This window comes from Ursus arctos, unplaced genomic scaffold, assembly GCF_023065955.2.
Source record: "Ursus arctos isolate Adak ecotype North America unplaced genomic scaffold, UrsArc2.0 scaffold_21, whole genome shotgun sequence".
NCBI classification, from domain to species: Eukaryota; Metazoa; Chordata; class Mammalia; order Carnivora; family Ursidae; genus Ursus; species Ursus arctos.
Window position 1 is genome coordinate 14,015,514 of NW_026622886.1, and position 18,413 is coordinate 14,033,926.

The 18,413-nt window shown below is 37.0% G+C and overlaps 1 protein-coding gene across 1 annotated transcript in view; it reads right to left on the minus strand.

The window, feature by feature from the left end:
- The window catches only part of ANO4 (anoctamin 4), a 394,735-nt gene that overhangs the window by 201,344 nt on the left and 174,978 nt on the right, over nucleotides 1–18,413 (minus strand). Inside the window, exon 4 of the mRNA XM_057316522.1 lies at nucleotides 16,724–16,915. Coding sequence (XP_057172505.1) covers nucleotides 16,724–16,915 — 192 coding nt within the window. The remainder of the gene's footprint in view (nucleotides 1–16,723; nucleotides 16,916–18,413) is intronic.

The following is an 18,413-nucleotide window of genomic DNA, read 5'->3' on the forward strand; positions in this document are numbered from 1 at the left end:
TCTTAGAAAAGGATTTAATATTCTTTATATCACAGGAAAATAGACATTTTTCCCCTCACAGTTGGACTTCCCTGCTACATCAATTTTTCAATTACATCAGAATGCTTTTATTTTTGCTATGAAGTAATTAAACCTGTTGTACTAGATTTGTCTCACGTATTTTTGGTGTGCTCTGAAGATGAGGGTTTTTTTCATGCTGTTCCACACACCTAGAGAACATTTAAGGACATCAAAGGAACCAAGATATTAAAAAGTAGCTTTATCACTAACAATAATAAACCTTTAAATGCTTCTTAAAATAATCATCTCCAATTCTGAGGACTTTAGAAGAGCTAAAAAGCCAGTGCTAAAATAAAAAGATAGTCTGATGAATAGAGTGGGGCATGCCGTAGCTTCCAATATTTTTGTAGAATTATTCTTAGCCTTGAATAAATTTCAGTTACATCGCTAAAACTCAAAAGAATATGACACAGTCGCTATCGTATAAGGATGCTCATTCTAGGAGGGACATGAACACAAGTAACTTAATATAACAGAAGGTGAGCTTTAGAAGGGCAGGAACTTTTACCTGCACGCTGTCACCCAGTACACAGAACAGTGCCTAGCACCGAGTAGGCAGGCCGTCAACAAATGTAGGCTGAATGAATGACTAAGGCTACGTGATAATTATGAAAGAAAGCCCGTAGAGCTATAAGGAAAGCCATAAGCCCAGATTCTGGAGTCCTGAACACCAGCATTCAAACTCTTATTAGGAAACACTGAATATCTCTAAATCTTGGTTTTCTCGTCTATAAAATCAGGGTGATAATAACAGTCTCACAGAACAACCATGAAGACTAAAGGAGATAATGCATGACAAGCTCTTAGCTGTCAGATAGTCAGCACTCCATAAATGGAAACCGTTACTATTACCATCATAATAATGTATCAAAGGAACATTGACATTTATACAGAAACTTGCTACTGAATAATGAGAAGGAAGCCACAAGTCTGTTCTTTGGGACACCAGCATGCATTTCAGTGACTGTCAAGCATCGTCAAGCACTGCAGACACCGTGAACTTCTCAAATGCATGCATGTGGTTGCCTCACTGAAGTTAACAGTTGAGACTAAGCTTCTCAACAGGAATTAAAATGGATTATTTGGTTTTCCCACGGCCGGCTACTGTGCATAAGTAGGGACAAGTGCTGTTGCTTTTCAACCTCTGCTAAGGCTAGCTGCCACTGTTCTGCTCAAAAACCAAACGCTTCATAATAACGATGACAAAAAATAAATAAGAATATTCAATACCGCCTATAGGCTGGCTCTGGGCTATGTACTTTATCATCTCATTTAGCCTTTACCTTTGAGAAGAAGGTGCAGTGGGAAGGAATAATTTGCCCAGTTATACAGCTACTAAGTTGTCAAGATGCAACTCCAACCCATGCTCCTACCAGTCTTAAAAACCCCCCATATATCAAAGCTGTCACAAATACAGGCTGTTAGAAATAAGGGAAAAGGATTTACCAATAGTCCCATGTTCTAGTGCTTCCGACATGACAAATGCCACTATATAACCTAAAAAGCAAATGACTTGATAAATAGGCTAATACACAAGAGCCCAACTTATTTACCTTGTTTGTCTTAGGAGCTCATAAATTCATGTAGAAGTACTTTTGACTAATAAATTACTACAATTTCTAATAACCAAAATTCCATAAATTTTTAGTAATTATTTTTAAGATTATTTATTTTTATTTATATATTTTATATTTATTTATTTTCTTTCATTTATCTGAGAGAGAGAGAGAGAGAGAGAACAAGGGGGGGAGGAGCAGAGGGAGAGGGGGAAGCAGACTCCCTGCTGAGCAGGAAGCCCCACGTGGGGCTCAATCCCAGGACCCAGAGATCATGACATGAGCCAAAGGCAGACACTTAATGGACTGAGCCACCCAGATGCCCCAGTAATTATTTTTTTGTTAGAGAACAGTATAGGAGTGTAGGAAGTCACAAAAGAGGCAACATAAAGGAGGCATTCAGGTCGTTAAAGTCTGTCTTTAGAGAATATTTAATGCTTAAGATATCAAGAAAATGTGAGGAAAATGGATACAAGGATAGAGATAAATAGATTTGTCTCAAGTATATTTTTAAAAAGTACCCTTTTATATGACTAGAAAAAAAGGCAGGAAGAAAATACTCCAAATGGGTACACAGTTATCCCTCATCTCTAAAATTATGGGTATATTTTGTTTTATTCTTTATCTTGTCTATGTTTTTTTTTTACAATAAACAAAATATTTTTATAATTTTAAAGTCATTAAATTCAGATTGTGGCAGTGGAGAATATTAAATATTGAGAGTTCAGATTCAAGACTTAAAGACTACAAATGTTAGGCCAGTAAGAGATAATTCTAACATAAAATTTTCTGGATTAATACAATTCTTAAAATATATAATTTAAAGAGCTCCAAATTGCAGGATGCAACATTCTCTTCGTAGTAAACTGTAAGATCACATTTAAAATTCCTAAAATAAAGGTGTTTTCCTTTCTCTGCTCTAGAAGAAATATAAAATACACTTTAAAGTGTAATATAACGGTCTGAAACTTCTGGCAGGAAATCATTCATTAAAGTCCAACATGACAAAGTAGGGGATGCTATAAAACAAGGACTTTTGTAAACTTTCCTAAATAGAAAGTGATCGCTTGTGCAAGGACATTTTCAAATGAATCCTTCAAGGTGATAAGCTTTACCTTTAGCACATACTGCCCAGTGAACAAGAAAAAATACTTCAATACAAAAGTTCTATGTCCTACTTTGAACTTCCGATATTTATTTATTGTTAGTCCTATAGTTTTGATGTGATCTCTAAAAAGTTGAGAATCAAAGCTCTTTCTACAGTCACAGATGCCTCTGACTTTGAGTCAAAACACAAAGCTCCTTTTCAGAGGCAAGATGGTGAAAATGTCATGGTTTCAAACTGATAAAGTTTTAAAATAAAATATAACCCCCACTGGGCCTCAGTAATTGACATGCAACCAAATGTAATCCCAAGGAAACTAAACCAATAAGTTACATTGAAGAGGGAAACTTTAAAAAGATTCCTGAAGATGTGGAGAACAAAATGAACCATTTTAAAAATCAAAAATAGCCACAAAATTCATGTGATCTTCAAATCTGTCTTGAGCTTTTCTCATACTTGATTGATTATACTCAAATCTTAATTGTGATTCTGTTGTGTGAGAGTAAAGTTGAAAGTAGCTTCAATAAAAAAGAGCCTTGATAACAGTGCTTACATTTAATAAAAGATCTTCAGCTGAGCAAACAATAAAAATTCATTTTAGGTTTGTAACTAGTTTAGACGGATTTAGCTAAATGCTTATATACAAAAGGAATCGAAAAAACAAGCTCGAAATAGGAGTCTCAGCACACATGTCAATGCCTCTCCCATTCCATTTCTGTCTATAGAAATCCCTTTCTACTTTTAAGCACCATTCTAAATGCTCCGCTTCAGGAAACATTTCTTGACCCTAACAAGCAAACACCATTTTCTACCATTGCTATTTTGAACTTCTATAGCAACCTATATTTTATCTTTTCTATGGTACACGTTTTCCATCAGCAATAAGGTAGGTAAAGTATCTAGCACAGTGTGGAGTAGACACAGACAACACGTGAGCTCCTATTTCTCCCCATCTAGATTTTCTTCTTCATCTCTAGACCCTCAACTAGACTATCACATGATGGGGGCCTGGGACCAAACTGTATCTACCTTTTTATCCCCTCAGAACCTAGATCAAGGCCTTGAACATATTAATTGCTCAGTTAAAGCTCTTATACTGCAATTTCATATTACTAGTAACAGTGGATACAGACTTGAGAAAACATCCCAGTTTTCTTTCATCGTCCATAATTTTAAGGCATCTTGATAGGTTATCTATAGACAACTATGAAAGACATGTTCTAGATCACATATTTACTTTTTTTGTGAATTCTTCTCAAATCTTGTCAAATAATAAAGAAAATGCTGAGGTACCAACATCTTAAAGCTTATAATGAAAGCTAACAGTTGCCAGCCTTACCCCTTTCTCAACCCCAAACCTATTACTTAGCACAAATACTCTCAAGAGTTTGCTTTTACTCTTTTTGGCTATTTCCATGTGGGTGTTCCATTGTTCTTTGATCAATTTTATATATTACTTAATATTTCCTGCTATGATACAAGACAATATACGTTGTATGACTTTCACTTCCTTTTGCCCTCCACCCAGCCATCCAATCACTATTCTTATTCTGTTATATTGCCTTAGTTTAATAACTTGAAATGACTTAAAATTCAGTTTCTTGTTCAAATGTAAATAGATATTATATTTACAAATTAACACAAAGTGGTAAAAAAAAAAAAAAAAAGCAGATTCTGACACTACATTGACCTGGACTTGATTTCCATTTTTATGCGACCCTGAGCCATTAAATCCATCTCTGAAATATAAAGGCCAATTCCAAGTTTAGGGTCTAGACTAAATAAAAACAATGCATTAAAAAAAAACTTTGTAATTGGACTTGGAATAGCTGTTTCATGTTGAAACAGAAATAAAGAGAAGTGTGACAAGTTAAATTTTACTTTCACCATGCAACACAAAAGATGGGGAACTCTGTAAACCAGGCTAAAGGGGACAATGGTATTTTCTGTGATTTCCTCATAATGAATGATGCTTGATCTGAGCATCTGTTACATTCTATTTATACTCTGCAAATAAAAATTGGTAGTTCCTGTCCTGAGAGGTATTTTTAATACAAATTGTCAAATGCAACATTTTTACAAAATAGGAAACAGTGATATATCAAAACTTGATATAAATATCTAAAATAAATCCTCACATGTAACATTTTTGGACTAAAAAGGCTGCAAAAAACACCATTTTTGTAATTGAGAGTTTGTTTTCAATTCCCCATAGTGAAATCAGTGTTTCTGACAGTGTTAAGATGAATAATGGTATTTAAGAAGAGGGAGAGGTATGTTCTGTCTTCTTTACAAACTTTCCCTGCATCAGACTGTGTTCAAGATATATTTTTTAAGAAGGAAGAAAATAAATTTAGCTCTTCTGAAGGATCTGAAATTGGAAACCCTAGATTCACATGTGGGATATTCCACTGGTTCTAGAAAAACTTTCCATCTCTGTGTCTTAACTTTATAGTGCTTACTAAATTCTATTTAGCATGCTATAAGCTATAGAGGCTTCACAAGAGAGGATGCTTCATAAGTGCTATTGTAAAAAGACCCACGAATCACTCTTTCATATTAGTGTTGTGTAACTATAAATCTAGTGATATTGCAAGATCATTCTCTTACAAAAGAAAGCTCAACATTGTATTAGAAGGAATACACAGACTGATTCACCCACACCAGTCACTGTAGAAACTAAAGATGTTTTTTCAAATGATTAACACTGAGTAGTTCTAAGGACTCAATTCTGGACTGGATCCTGACTGGAGAACCACATGTGGCTAATAGAGGGTAGATGTTTTTCAGGTCTAAAATGGAAAGAATAATTCTAGTACTTGAGGCAGTAATGGCTGACTTTCAACAAAATTGTTTGTTTCTCAGGATTGGCGAAACAGTGACCTCCTAACTTATAAGGCATCCTTGCACTAGGAGTTCCAAAGACGGCTTGGAAATCAGAGCTGCAAAGCTCTGAAGGACAGGAAGGATCTGTGAGTCCTGTAGGCAGTTCTCCATGGAGGGGGAGTGGGGGTGTCTTCCAATCTCCTGCTGAGTTCTGTTGCTCTGATAATACACATTCTTACACAGGAAGGGATGAAAAAAACTCAGGATTAGGAGCAGTTGCACGATAAAAACTATGAGACCTTCAGCATTACTATAATGTTGCTTATTCTCTTAACTTGCATGATAAATCTACAGAAAAGCTTGAGATGAATGTATGAGAGTATGGCCTTGCAAGACAACAAGCCTCGTGAGTGCTAAGGTTCTGTCCATTTTGTACATGACCTTCATCTCTGAGGAAATTAAGCATAGTAGAAGTTTACTACTAACTATCTACCACAATTAAGGGCTTAGGTTGGGGTTAGGTCACTAGTTACGGTTGTATGGTCTTGAGATAAATTTTTATTTAAATCTGTCCAAGCTTCTTAAATATAAAATTTTTGAAATAACCTTGGGCAGAAGATAGAGTTTTAGGTTCCACAAAACACAATCCTTGTTCCAGAAATTAGTCATTTGGTTTTCCTTGTGGCTGCCTTTTCTACAGCTTTTCTTCGTTCGTTTTGTGTGTTCAAATGGTTGTGAAAAGATTCTTCAGAAAATTCTCTCTACATGCATCATATAAGTCAAAATATGTGCATATGTCCCTCAGCAAAGGGAAAAGAAAATGCAAATATCTAAGGGAAGAATTTGGCACATATTTTTAGAAAACACAATTTTGTTACTCAGCAAATGAGAGCAAGGAACACAGATACCAATGCCCAAAATAGCTTGTTTTCCTAAGCACCCCAAATTTACTAAACTCACATCACACATCAAAAAAACAAAAAAAAAACCAAAAAAACAAAACAAAACAAAACAAAAACACCAACACTTAAAGAGGAAGAGATTCAAATGAAGGATGATTAGTGTTATTTCCAAATCACACCACTGACTGTTCTGAAAGACACCACATTCACCTTCAACACAATGAGAAATGAAACAGAAGTCCGAAGTAACTCCTATAGTTTTTCTACCACATAATTTCAAAGCCATGTGGAAGATCTTAGCTTCCGGTCACACAAAAAATCCATTTCACAAATAAAACACACATATAATTTCACCCAGCTTCAGATCTACTCAGGAAGAGTAGCCAGGTTCTTTAGGTTCAGTAAAGAAGCTTCAGCCACAATTCTCAATATTTGTTTCCAGATAAAGTGATGAGAAAAACACCAAAATTTCACACTCAACTAATTCTTGTCTTCAAGAGGAAAAAAAAAAAAAAATGGCACAGCTGAAAAACAAAAACAACAACAAAAAACACTTGTAAGAATTTAAAGACATAGGTCTTAGTTACGGAGCACCGATTACTAATTTTATACTTTTGGGCAAGCAACTTCATTTCCTGAGCCATAGTAAAATAGTAATAATTCCACCTCACGGACTGCTGGAAGAACTAAGTGAGATGTCGGAGAAATATTTGTGAAAGCCCTTTGGAAACAATGAAGCATCATTTAACGTGAGGTGGTTGTATTATGATCATTACTGTTGTAAAGAATAGCCATCCATTTGCTTTTTCCTTACTTTTTCCCTAAAGAATGAGTTGAATCTCCACTCTCATTTTGGCAGAATTAGAGATAAGACAGCCTTCATTTGGCTTTTTAAAAATCTCTCCTTACTTGCTCCTTGTCTCTCCCTGTCCTTTTCCTCATAGCTCCTGGTACTCTCTCTCACAAGAGAACATGAAAGGCACTTGCCGAGTTCAGTCTATTCCCTAATTTGAGATCAGACCTTGACATGAGGGCCAGAAAGTAATACCTAAAACTCAGCGAAATGGGAATGTGTTCTATAATACCGGAACCAGAAAAAGGGAGGACAGAAAAATTAAGGCCTAATGCAGAATACAACAAAAAAAGAAGCCACAAAGTGGATCATCACTTTCCAATGGAATCTTACTGATCCCTTCTTTAGTATGGTCTTCTTACGCTAAGGTTTGAACTATTATAGGGCCTGTAATTTAAATTTTCCAAGGCTTTGTTACACTGATTTGCTAGAAATATATTGCCACCACATCATTTGAAGAAGACGGTAACATTGGCACATTGAATGAGAGAATCAGACTACCTGATGTGGAATCTTGCCTCTGCCATCTACTGGCTGTTTGTCCTTGGGCAAGTTATTTAACATTCTCTGTGCCTTAGTTTCCCCAGCCATAAAAATAAGGATAAAGGCATGAGAATATTAGGGAAATTAAATGAGATAAAGAATGCAAGCAGCTTAACAGTTCTTGAGGTTGAGAATATGGTAGAGCAATTAATAAATTGTAGCTATAATTTTATTTCTGTCAAACGCTTAATACCTCTGTATACAGACAGAACTAACTACATTCTAGCTTCACTGGAAACAACAAAATCCTAAAGTCTCTCTTGTGTGAAATCAAATCATCCCAGCATTTAGACACCATATATACATAAGGAAAAAATAATCATGCATAAAGGGCTGCTCAGATTTGAAGTTAAAAGATAAAAGGAATTGTGTTAGAAATTATTTGAGAAAACCATGAAACATATCAGTAAAAATGCCATTTTACAAACTCCAAAAGAGAAGAAAGGACAAATTCTGGGATTGATGATATTCCTCTGGGACTGTATGATTGGCCTAACAGATAAAGGAAAAGAAAGAGAAGAAATATTTTAAGATTGCAGAAGGCTTCTAATTCTATTTTATATGGCATAGTCATTAAACTGGGATAATGTGATCTATGCCCACTAAGTTTTACAGTTTCGAATTAAAAAAATTGCAATCAATGCTTCAGTTTACTCTGCTCTTGACCCTTATCGTCCCAAGTTTGGTGCCATTTAATACTTCTATTATCAGCCTTCAAAGGGGAATAGAAAATAGTATTCATTAATTATGAGTGGCTAAAAGATAAGGTCAAATAGAAATCAACACACAAGAGAAACATCTGAAACTATCAGAAGAAAAATGAAACCACACAAATACAAGACAAAGGTAAACAGCTCCTGTGTCAGTATAGCACAATGAGAATATTCATTCCAGCACAAGTTAACTGGAAAACTGCTCTATGGTACAGTGACTGAGCAAGAATGGGTTCTGGGACATATTCACTTTCAGGCTTCTGAATTTTGTCTGTGATGGTGAAAACAAAAGTGATCACTACCATTTATTACTGAGCACCTACTATGTGCCAAGGATCATATTCAGCATTTCACATTAATGAATTTATCAACTTCTCCTAACGGTGTTATATAGAGTTGCCAGCTATAGTCCATAAAAATAGAGTACCCAGTTAAATTTGAATTTCAAATAAACTAATAATTTTTTATTATAAGTGTGCCCCAAGCAATATTGAGAAATACACCAAAAAACATTTGCTGTTTATTTGAAATTTAACTGTGAGTCCTGTATTTTATCTGGCAACTCTAACACCATGAAATAGGTATTAATATCCTCGTTTCGCTGGTCAAAAAACTGAGATTCACAGAACCTAAGTCATTTGCCCAAGTCTGCATAGCTATCAGTTAACATATCTGGGTTCAAAATCTCTAGCAACAAAGCCTACATTCATAACCAGTACAGTGCATTTTCTCTGTCATTATGTTCCCTCCTATATATGAATGCTCATCCCTCCATCCTCCCGTTGACATTCTAGCTGACCTTCAAAGTCCAATTTGTAGACTATATACCTTGTGAATCCTTCTTAAACTTTTCCCACTAAGAATATTCCCATAACTTTATTTAAATCTCCATTCCAGCCATTAAAACAGTTTTACTTCTATTATAGCAGGTTACATACAGGTCCCTGTAGTGGACAATCTTCTATGTACATTTCTCTTTTCTAACATCCCCTCTATTTCCTTTTGGGGCAGTGTCTTTCCCTTACCATATGTAGTTTAGATGGGAGGAGAAATTAAGTGGTCCTACAATCCTATTATAATAGCTGAAGGGAGAAGTTTCCTTCTGTCCTATCCTTTCTTTCATTACCACCTACCCAGCCAAGGGAAAGGTATATGGCCAATAAGACTGGTCTCTCCCAAGTCTTCAAAACGTTAGCCAAATAATGCAAAACTAAGACAAACTGTAAGGGTTCATTTATTCCAGATAATCAAATAATTCATTTCTTGGTTTCTGTTCCTTTTCCAAGGCTGGTTCCATGCATAGGCTTTCCATCTATATCCTCCAGATTTAAATTCTTTCTTTGCTTGGATTAAATAATTAGTTTCAGTTGTTTATAACCAAAGAACCCTGACTGATTTCTCTTTGAACATGACTGTAAGCTCCCTAAAGTCCATGTATAAAAGAGTTCTACACCATTGCAGTCCCAACGAGTTATCTCCCAAATAAATATTTGTTTGTACATAGTAGGAACTCAGAAATGTTTGTAAACCCAAAGGGGGATATATTAATTGAAATTGTTCAGGGCTGATAGCATAGAAGATCAACAAGACTTATTTTTTTTCTTTTTGTACTTCACAGCCAGTCTGAGTGAGCTTTTAGAAAGCACTTTGAGAATTGCGATTATTAACTTTGTAAAAAGTAGATGGATCACATAATAGGCCTCAATATTACTAAAATGGCCATGATGCTTCTAACATCTATGACTCACTACAAGTAAGTTTGAGAGCCCTTTTATAATCTCCCAACAGAGAGCTATGATGCATTAGTGTTAGTATACTAAAAATAAAAAGATGTAACTGATGTCATATCTATCCTGCAGAATAGTTTTAAATACACATATTAAAAAACAGGTTTTTAATTATAATTAAATATAATTTTTGTTTTAATTCAGTGCTAGAGAATTGGCTTTACTTATATTTTCTGCCATTAGCCAATGCAAGTAGGGTTCACTATCTATGATAAAATTATGGATAAACATAGTGATGTTTTTAAGGTGAGATCAGTGACTTGACATATGCTAAATTATCTCACACTGACATTACACCGTTAGAAAATACTTTAACATTTCTTTAAATTTTTATTACATTACAAGATGTCAAGTAAACACTGACTGACTCTACCTGGGCCAGACATGAACAAAATACTCTGGGTGCTGTATATTCAAAGAGGCAGTAATTGAAATAAGACGGTTTCTAACAACAAAATGGGTAGGATGGTAAAAAAACTGAATACCACATCATTGAAGGAAGCATTGACGAAACTAGGAAATGTTTCAGCTGGCAAATAGCTAAGATGAGTTTTTAAAGGAACATCATTTAAAGGAATTAGATTTAGTCTGTGTAACTTCAGAAAGCAAACCTATATCCAGTGGATAGAATAGATTTCAACAAACAGCAAATAATCATTTAGCAAACCTTTCTCTGAATAAAGCATGGGGTTAGTGGAGATGGAGAATACAAAGATAAACTGAATACAGTTCCTGCCTTTCAGGAGACCTATGAAATCTAAAAAACATGTGGACTTTGATTAAGCTTCTGAATTCTGTGGAAGTACTGGAAAGTGGGAGACCGATTCTGACCAGTGAGATCTAGGAAGGCTTTTAAGAAGATGTGGAATTGGGTTACATTTTGAGGAATGAGAAGGTCTAAGTAGACATTTACTAAGGGAAGGAGCATTTCCAAAAGTGGGAGGAGCTTATTTGAGAAATAGCAAAGAACCATATATGGTTAAAGTAGAATAAGGCAGAATGGGGTACAAAAGATAGGCCAGCAAAGACAGGGAAAGGTTAAACTGCAGAGGGCTTGAAAAACTGGACTCACAAGGTTGTGATTTCTTCTGGACAGCCATAAAGATCATTAAGTAGAGGAGGGATAATATTAATAGTCTCTTTGGAGGAAAACTTTGGGATGGTCCAGAAAAATAATTAAAGAAAGCTTTGGAATACAATTCCCCAACATCCAAATCCCTTCCACTGGGCCCTCCAGAATTCTCCTCCCATCATCAGTCTTTCCTCAGATTGTTCTCTTCATCTTCTTGCTCATATGAAAGCCTGGCTTTTCCAGAGGTCACTGCTTCCCCCTGTGGCTCCTTCCTATGGTACTATTTTTCTCCTACAGTCCTGACACCAATGGGCCTGGAAAGGAAGAGGTATCTTCCTTGAGTCTTAATAGCACCTTCAGACCCTGGTCCTCCCTATTCCCTAAACATCTCCAGTCTTGAATCTCAGGTTGCTATATCACTTTCAATCCTTCATCATTGAAGGATTCCCTGCTGCCTCCAGGACATGCTCCCTCACTTCTGGGTGAGGTCAAGTCCTGGCTTATTATCCCTCTTCTAAACACTATTCAATTCCTTGACAGTTTCAACCTCTATATGAATGATCTTTCCCAAACCCTGGCCTCTCACTCCCTGAGAATTCTTTCCTTCAATGATCTTGCCCTCCACCCTATTACAGCCACTCATTTCATACCCTAGTGTAGACCTTGTCATTATTACTAACAGCAAACCCCTCCATAATATCAGTGCCAGGCATTCCACTCACTCTCTTACAACCACCTCTTAACTTTCTAGCTCTTTTCCCTACACTGAACCTGACACCCTTCCAAAGCTCTGGAACCTCCAACCAATTCTATCGACTTCCCACTGCCCCTCATTCCCTTATTGACTTCACTTCCCTCTTTACCAAGCTTGAATCACATAACCAATTGTCATCATTCCCTTTCATGCACCTTCGATTCTCTCTCTTTTCCTAATTCCTTGGCAAAATCACAACCCCGACTATATGTAACTGTCCATCTATTCTATGTCTTCAAGCTTGTACCTAAACAAAGTTAAAGAAAAACACACAACCATGATGACCTGTCCTACTTTAATTTCATGACCATGAATCTCGAATAGCCCTTTAATGTGGGTTGGCAGGCAATCATATTTCCCCTGTCCATATCACCTATCTTCATACCATCTCCCTCTCCCTCCATCTCTGAACAAGACTTGATTCTCATTCTCAGTGATGACCTTGCTTCCCACATTACAGATAAAACTGATACAGTAGGAAAGAACTTTTTAGACCCTCATCACACTGCCAACAGCCACATACACTCTCCCTTCCCATCTGTTATCACAGATAAATTATTCATAATTCTATTGTGCATAGCTCTCATCTCTCACTGACACCCACATCATGAATTCTCCCCTCTCCTGAACATCATAAATTATCTGCTGGAGATGTGCTATTTTGAAAAAAACAAAATGCTCTCTTGACTTTACTTCTTCTCCAGTCAGGGCCTTATTTCTTCACTAGCCTTCACAGCAAAATTGCTTTTAAAAAGTTGTCTGTATTCACAATATCTAATTCATATCCCTCCATTTTCTCTTAAACCCACTTTAATCAGTGATTCATCCCCACCACTTCACCAAAACTTTTCTTATCAAAATCACCATTGATCGCCACTTTACTAAAATCAATGGCCAACCCTTAGCTCTCATCTTACTTGACTTTCAGCAACATTTAACCTATATAATCACTCCTCTCTTCTTGGTAAACTTTCTTTACTTCCAAAACATGTAATTTCTAGTTTCTTGACATCCTTGACAGTCATTCTTTCTTGGTCTTCATTCTCTCCTACCTTTACTATTGGAGTCACCCAGATTCTAGCCCTTAGTCTTCTCCCCTTCTCCATCTTTACTTCTTCCTTCTGTCACCTCTTTTCATCACATGGCTTTAAAGACCATTTATATGTCAACAATAGTTGATTTTATATCTCCTTCCCAGACCAATCTCTCAAACTCCAGACATGTTTATTCTACCACCCACATGATCTCACTAGTTCTCGATATTATCATGTCCACAATCGGATTTCTGATCTTGACCCTAATTCTTCCTTAAAACTGACTGAATCTGCTTCCCCTGCAGCCTTCTCCATCTCAGTTGATACCAATCCAACTTACTCCGGCCGAAAACCTTACAGCCATCCTTAGCTCTCTTTTCTCTCTTACGCCACATCCAATCCACTTGGAAATCCTGATGGCCCAACTTTAAAATATTCCCAGAATCTAAATTCTCACTACCATTTCTGCCACCCCTAGTTAAAGCTACCATCATTGCTTTCACCAGACTGTTATGATGGTCTCCTATCTGACCTTTCTCCTTTCACCCTCTCCATCTATCATGTATTCTCACATAGTTGCCAATGTGGTTCTCTTAAAATATAAGTCACATCAGGGTGCCTGGGTGGCTCAGTCAGTTAAGCATCCTGCTCTTGATTTTGACTCAGGTCATGATCTCAGGGTCCTGGGATGAAGACCTGCATCAGGCTCTGTACTCAGTGGGGAATCTGCTTGAGGATTCTCTCTTCCTCTTCCTCTGCCCCTCCCCCCACCTGCTCACACACTCTCGTGCTCTCTCCCTCTCATAAATAAATTTTGAAAAAAAAATAAGTCAGATCATGGGAATCTTCTGCTCAAAAACCCACAAGAACTCCATTTTGCAAAGAGTTCTAAGTCCTTATAATGGCCTGCAAGGCCCTGCTTTATCTGACCTATCTAGGCTGGTGTTTCCCCCTCACTCCAGGCTCAGGGGTCTCTGTGCTGTTCCTCAAACTGCCAGACTCATTCCTCATTCACCAATGTATTCCAAATACTTGAAGAGTGCCTGGTAACCTAATAGGTCTCCAATAAATATTTGTTGAAAGAAAGTCAGGTAGAACAATTAAAAAGCTATTGTAATTTGTCAACAATATCCCAATAAAGCTGGGAAAATGTACAATGAAGCTATTGTAATAGTCTGAAAAACAGCTAATGAAGATTCAGTTCAATCCTACCCTGCAAATATTTATTGAAAGGACAAAGATAAATATCCAGAATCCCTGCCCTTGAAGACCTTATGGTGGAGAGATAGGTAACTTCAAAATGTTAAAAGATAATGGAACAAAACCAGGGCATCCTAGAGAGAACAGCATGAACAAAGGTTGGGAGACATGAAATAGCATCATGTGATGGAGAACTGAAAGCAAGTCAGTCTGATTAGATGTGATGGTGTGGTTGATATGACTATTTGGCTAGACTACAATCCCCAGTTACTCAATGAACACTAATCTAGGTGTTGCTGTAAGGTGTTTTGTAGATATAATTAAAGTCCATAATCAGTTGCTTTCAATAAGAAAGATTATTCTAAATAATCCGGGCAGGACTGATTCAGTTGACAGAGCTGAGGCTTCTCTGAAGAAATTCCTCCTATAGACAGCAGCTTCACCTGTGCCCAAAAGTTCCAGCATGCCATTGATGATGGTCTGCTTTATGGATTTCAGATTTGCCTACACAGCCTTCCCAATTATGGAAGCCAATTTCTTGCAATAAATCTCTAAATATCCATCTTCTACTGGTTCTGCTTTTCTGGTTGAACTAGGAGTGATATCCTAGAATATAAAGCTTAAGGCAGAAGGGGGCAAAAATGAAGGATGAGAGGCAGCAGAGCTAGATCAGGGAAGGCATTTGTTTTTAACACGCTCAGAGGTTTGAACTTTACCTCAAAATCGGTAGGATCAACAAGGTGAATGACATGATTAGGGGCAGAGATGAATCATTCTGGATTTGATATAAAGGATGTATTGAGACAGGAAGCAAGGGGAAGAGAGAGATACTGGTGGTAGGGAAACCATCCAAGTTCCCTGTGAGAGAAGCAAGAGGAGAACCAAGAAAGAAGGCCATCATGGAAACCAGGGAACAGTGTTTTGGGGAAGAAGTGGTGGTCCACCCTGATCTCGTGCATCAGAAGAGATTGCCACACAGCATTCTGTGATAAAAGTTGGTCACGAAGGGCCTCAAGACAGCTGTGACAGAGTGGAGAATCTAGAAACCAGATTGTATTAGGTTCAAGAGTGGCTGGGAAGTGAGAGAGAAGAGAAAACAAGAGTAGATTATTCTTTTAGAGGAGGAACCATGGCAGAAGAGAGAAAAGGTCAGTGTCAAATGAAAATGATTAGAATGGGAGAAGCTTAAGCCTTCTTAAGTCAAAAGCAAGGGAGGGGAAAAGACAACAATGAGGGTACACATTCTCCTGAGTGAGGCTCAAGAGAAGAAGGGTGGCCAAGGCCACAGGTGAAGGCTTGGTCAAGGACAGTGGGAGGAACTTCACTTTCTGAAAACCGGAGGAAAGAGAAGTAGGATGAAAGTAAGCAGAGATAAATTTGGAGATGGAGGGTAAGGAATCTGAAGTAATTCACACCCAATGGCCCTGGGGTACCTCAGTGAAGTTAGGAAACAAGGTTATCAGTTGAGAGAGAGAGATGGTGTGACATATCTAGATATGGAGGCTTGGCTTTTGTTGGGGCTAGGTGGCCACCTGCTAGGACATAACACAGAGGAATCAAGATCAGGTCACAGTTACATTAAAGGACTTCTGAACTGCCTCACAATTCAATGTTTCTGTGAATCAGACGGGCAGAAATGTTGCCTTATTCACTTTTTCTCAACCCAAAACAATGCATGGCATACAGAAGGCACTCAATAAATTCACTGAATGAACAAATGAATGAATGAATGAATGCTTAGATGAGCTTCTCATCCAAACAAGCAAATAAAACCTTTTAGTTGAAATTACCTATTTTAATATAGACTCATTTTAAGAAATCACAGATGTTCTCCAGAGCCTTGAAACTTAATACAACTCCAGTCTTCTCTCCTAATCTCCAGACAATATAGCCAAGGCAAGTCAGATAACGCAGGCCTCAAAGTGGGCATTTTTAGCCTGAATTTTTCCCTGGACTATCTTAGAACAAATTATCAAGAAAATGGCCAAATCTCTATTTTATTGTATTATACAATAAGCTTTTTTGAACTGAGTAAGAGTTTACTCACTCAGATTTTCATTTAGATTCCACCATTGTAGGTAGAATGTAGTCTTAACCTTTTCTGACACATTGAGCTCTTTCTCTTCTTTTTGGTCTTGGTGACATTTACCACTGACCAAAGGTAAAAGAGAGGAGAAAACAAGACTCTTTAAAAAGGAGAGTTAAAAAAAATAAACATAAAAAATAAAAAGGTAAGTTTAACTCGAATAAAAAAATAATGCAGGCAACATTAGGTTGCTGCTAAAATGGGTTTTTGTGGAATATTTTCCATGCATTACCTGGGTGGAAGACTTTGGTTTTCCCATTAGTGATTCCAGAAGAACTTGCCTCCATTTTTATTGACCTTCTGCCTGGTGGAAGTGAGGAATGCCTGACCACGGGCAGGCGACGTGACCCTGGACGGCTTGCCACACTTCGCCGTTGATGGATTTGCAAACGCTTTTCAGCCCCATGAATAGATAAACTTAAACCTGGAATGAGAAATAGCACATTATTAAAGAAGTCAGTTCTGAATGGTTAAAATGCCAAATTATTTTCTGGCATGAAATACAGACAGCATAAGTAATTATGGTTCAAATTCTTAAGGGATGCTAATGACACTGGAATTCTGATACTAATTGATTTTCACATTGCATTATTCACTGAACATTATTTCATTCAAAAGTGGACATTCTCAGTTCTCATGACGAGAGTTTCATGAATGGAGATCCAATAAAGTCAAATAATAAAATTCTATGGACCCTGGGAAACAATATGAGGTTTCAAAGCAGGGGAGGGTGGGTGGAGGGGGTAACAGGGCGATGGGTATTAAGGAGGGCACGTGTTGTGATGAGCACTGGGTGTTATACTTAACTAATGAATCACTGAACACTACATCAAAAACTAGTTATGTACTATACAGTGGCTAACTGAACATAATAATAGTCTGTTTCTTAGTTTGTCTTTTTCTTTTGCTCATTTGTTTTGTTTCTTAAATTCCACATGAGTGCAATCACAGGGTATTTTACTTTCTCTGACTTATTTCATTTAGCATTATACTCTCTAGCTCCATCCATGTTGTTGCAAATGGCAAGATTTCATATTTTTATGGCTGAATAATATTCCATTGTATATACATATCATATCTTCTTTATCCATTCATCAGCTGATGGACACTTGGGCTGCTTCCATAATTTGGCTATTATAAATAATGCTGCAATAAACACAGGGATGCATGAATCCCTTTGAATTAATGTTTTTGTATTTTTTGGGTAAATATCCAGAAGTGTGATTACTGGATCATAGGGTAGTTACATTTTTAACTTTTTGAGAAACCCTCATACTGTTTTCCACAGTGGCTGCACCAGTTTGCATTCCCACCAACAGGGCAAAAGGGTTCCCATATCTCTACATCCCCACCAACACTTGTTTCTTGTGTCGATTTAAGCCATTCTGACAAGTGTGAGATAATATCTCATTATAGTTTTGATTTGCATTTCCCTGATGATGAGTGATGTTGAGGATTTTTCCATGTGTCTGTTTCTTTGGAGAAATGTCTGTTCATGTCTTCTGCCCATTTTTAATTGAATTATTTGTGGGTTTTTAGGTGTTGAGTTTTTAAATATATTTTGGATAGTAACCCTTCATCAGATATGTCATTTTCAAATATCTTCTCCCATTCAGCATGTTGCCTTTTAGTTTTGTTGATTGTTTCCTTTACTATGCAGAAACATTTTATTTTGATGTAGTCCCAATAGTTTATATTTGCTTTTATTTATATAGTGCCCTTCTTTTAAGTTTTTACAGACTTTGTTTTAAAGTCTATTTTGTCTGGTTTAGGTATTACTACTCCAGCTTTCTTTTGACACCCATCTGCATGATAAATGTTTCTCCATCCCCTCAATTTCCATCTGCAGGTGTCTTTAGGTCTGAAATGAGTCTCTTGTAGGAAGCATATAGATGGGTCTTATTTTTTATCCACTGTCACCC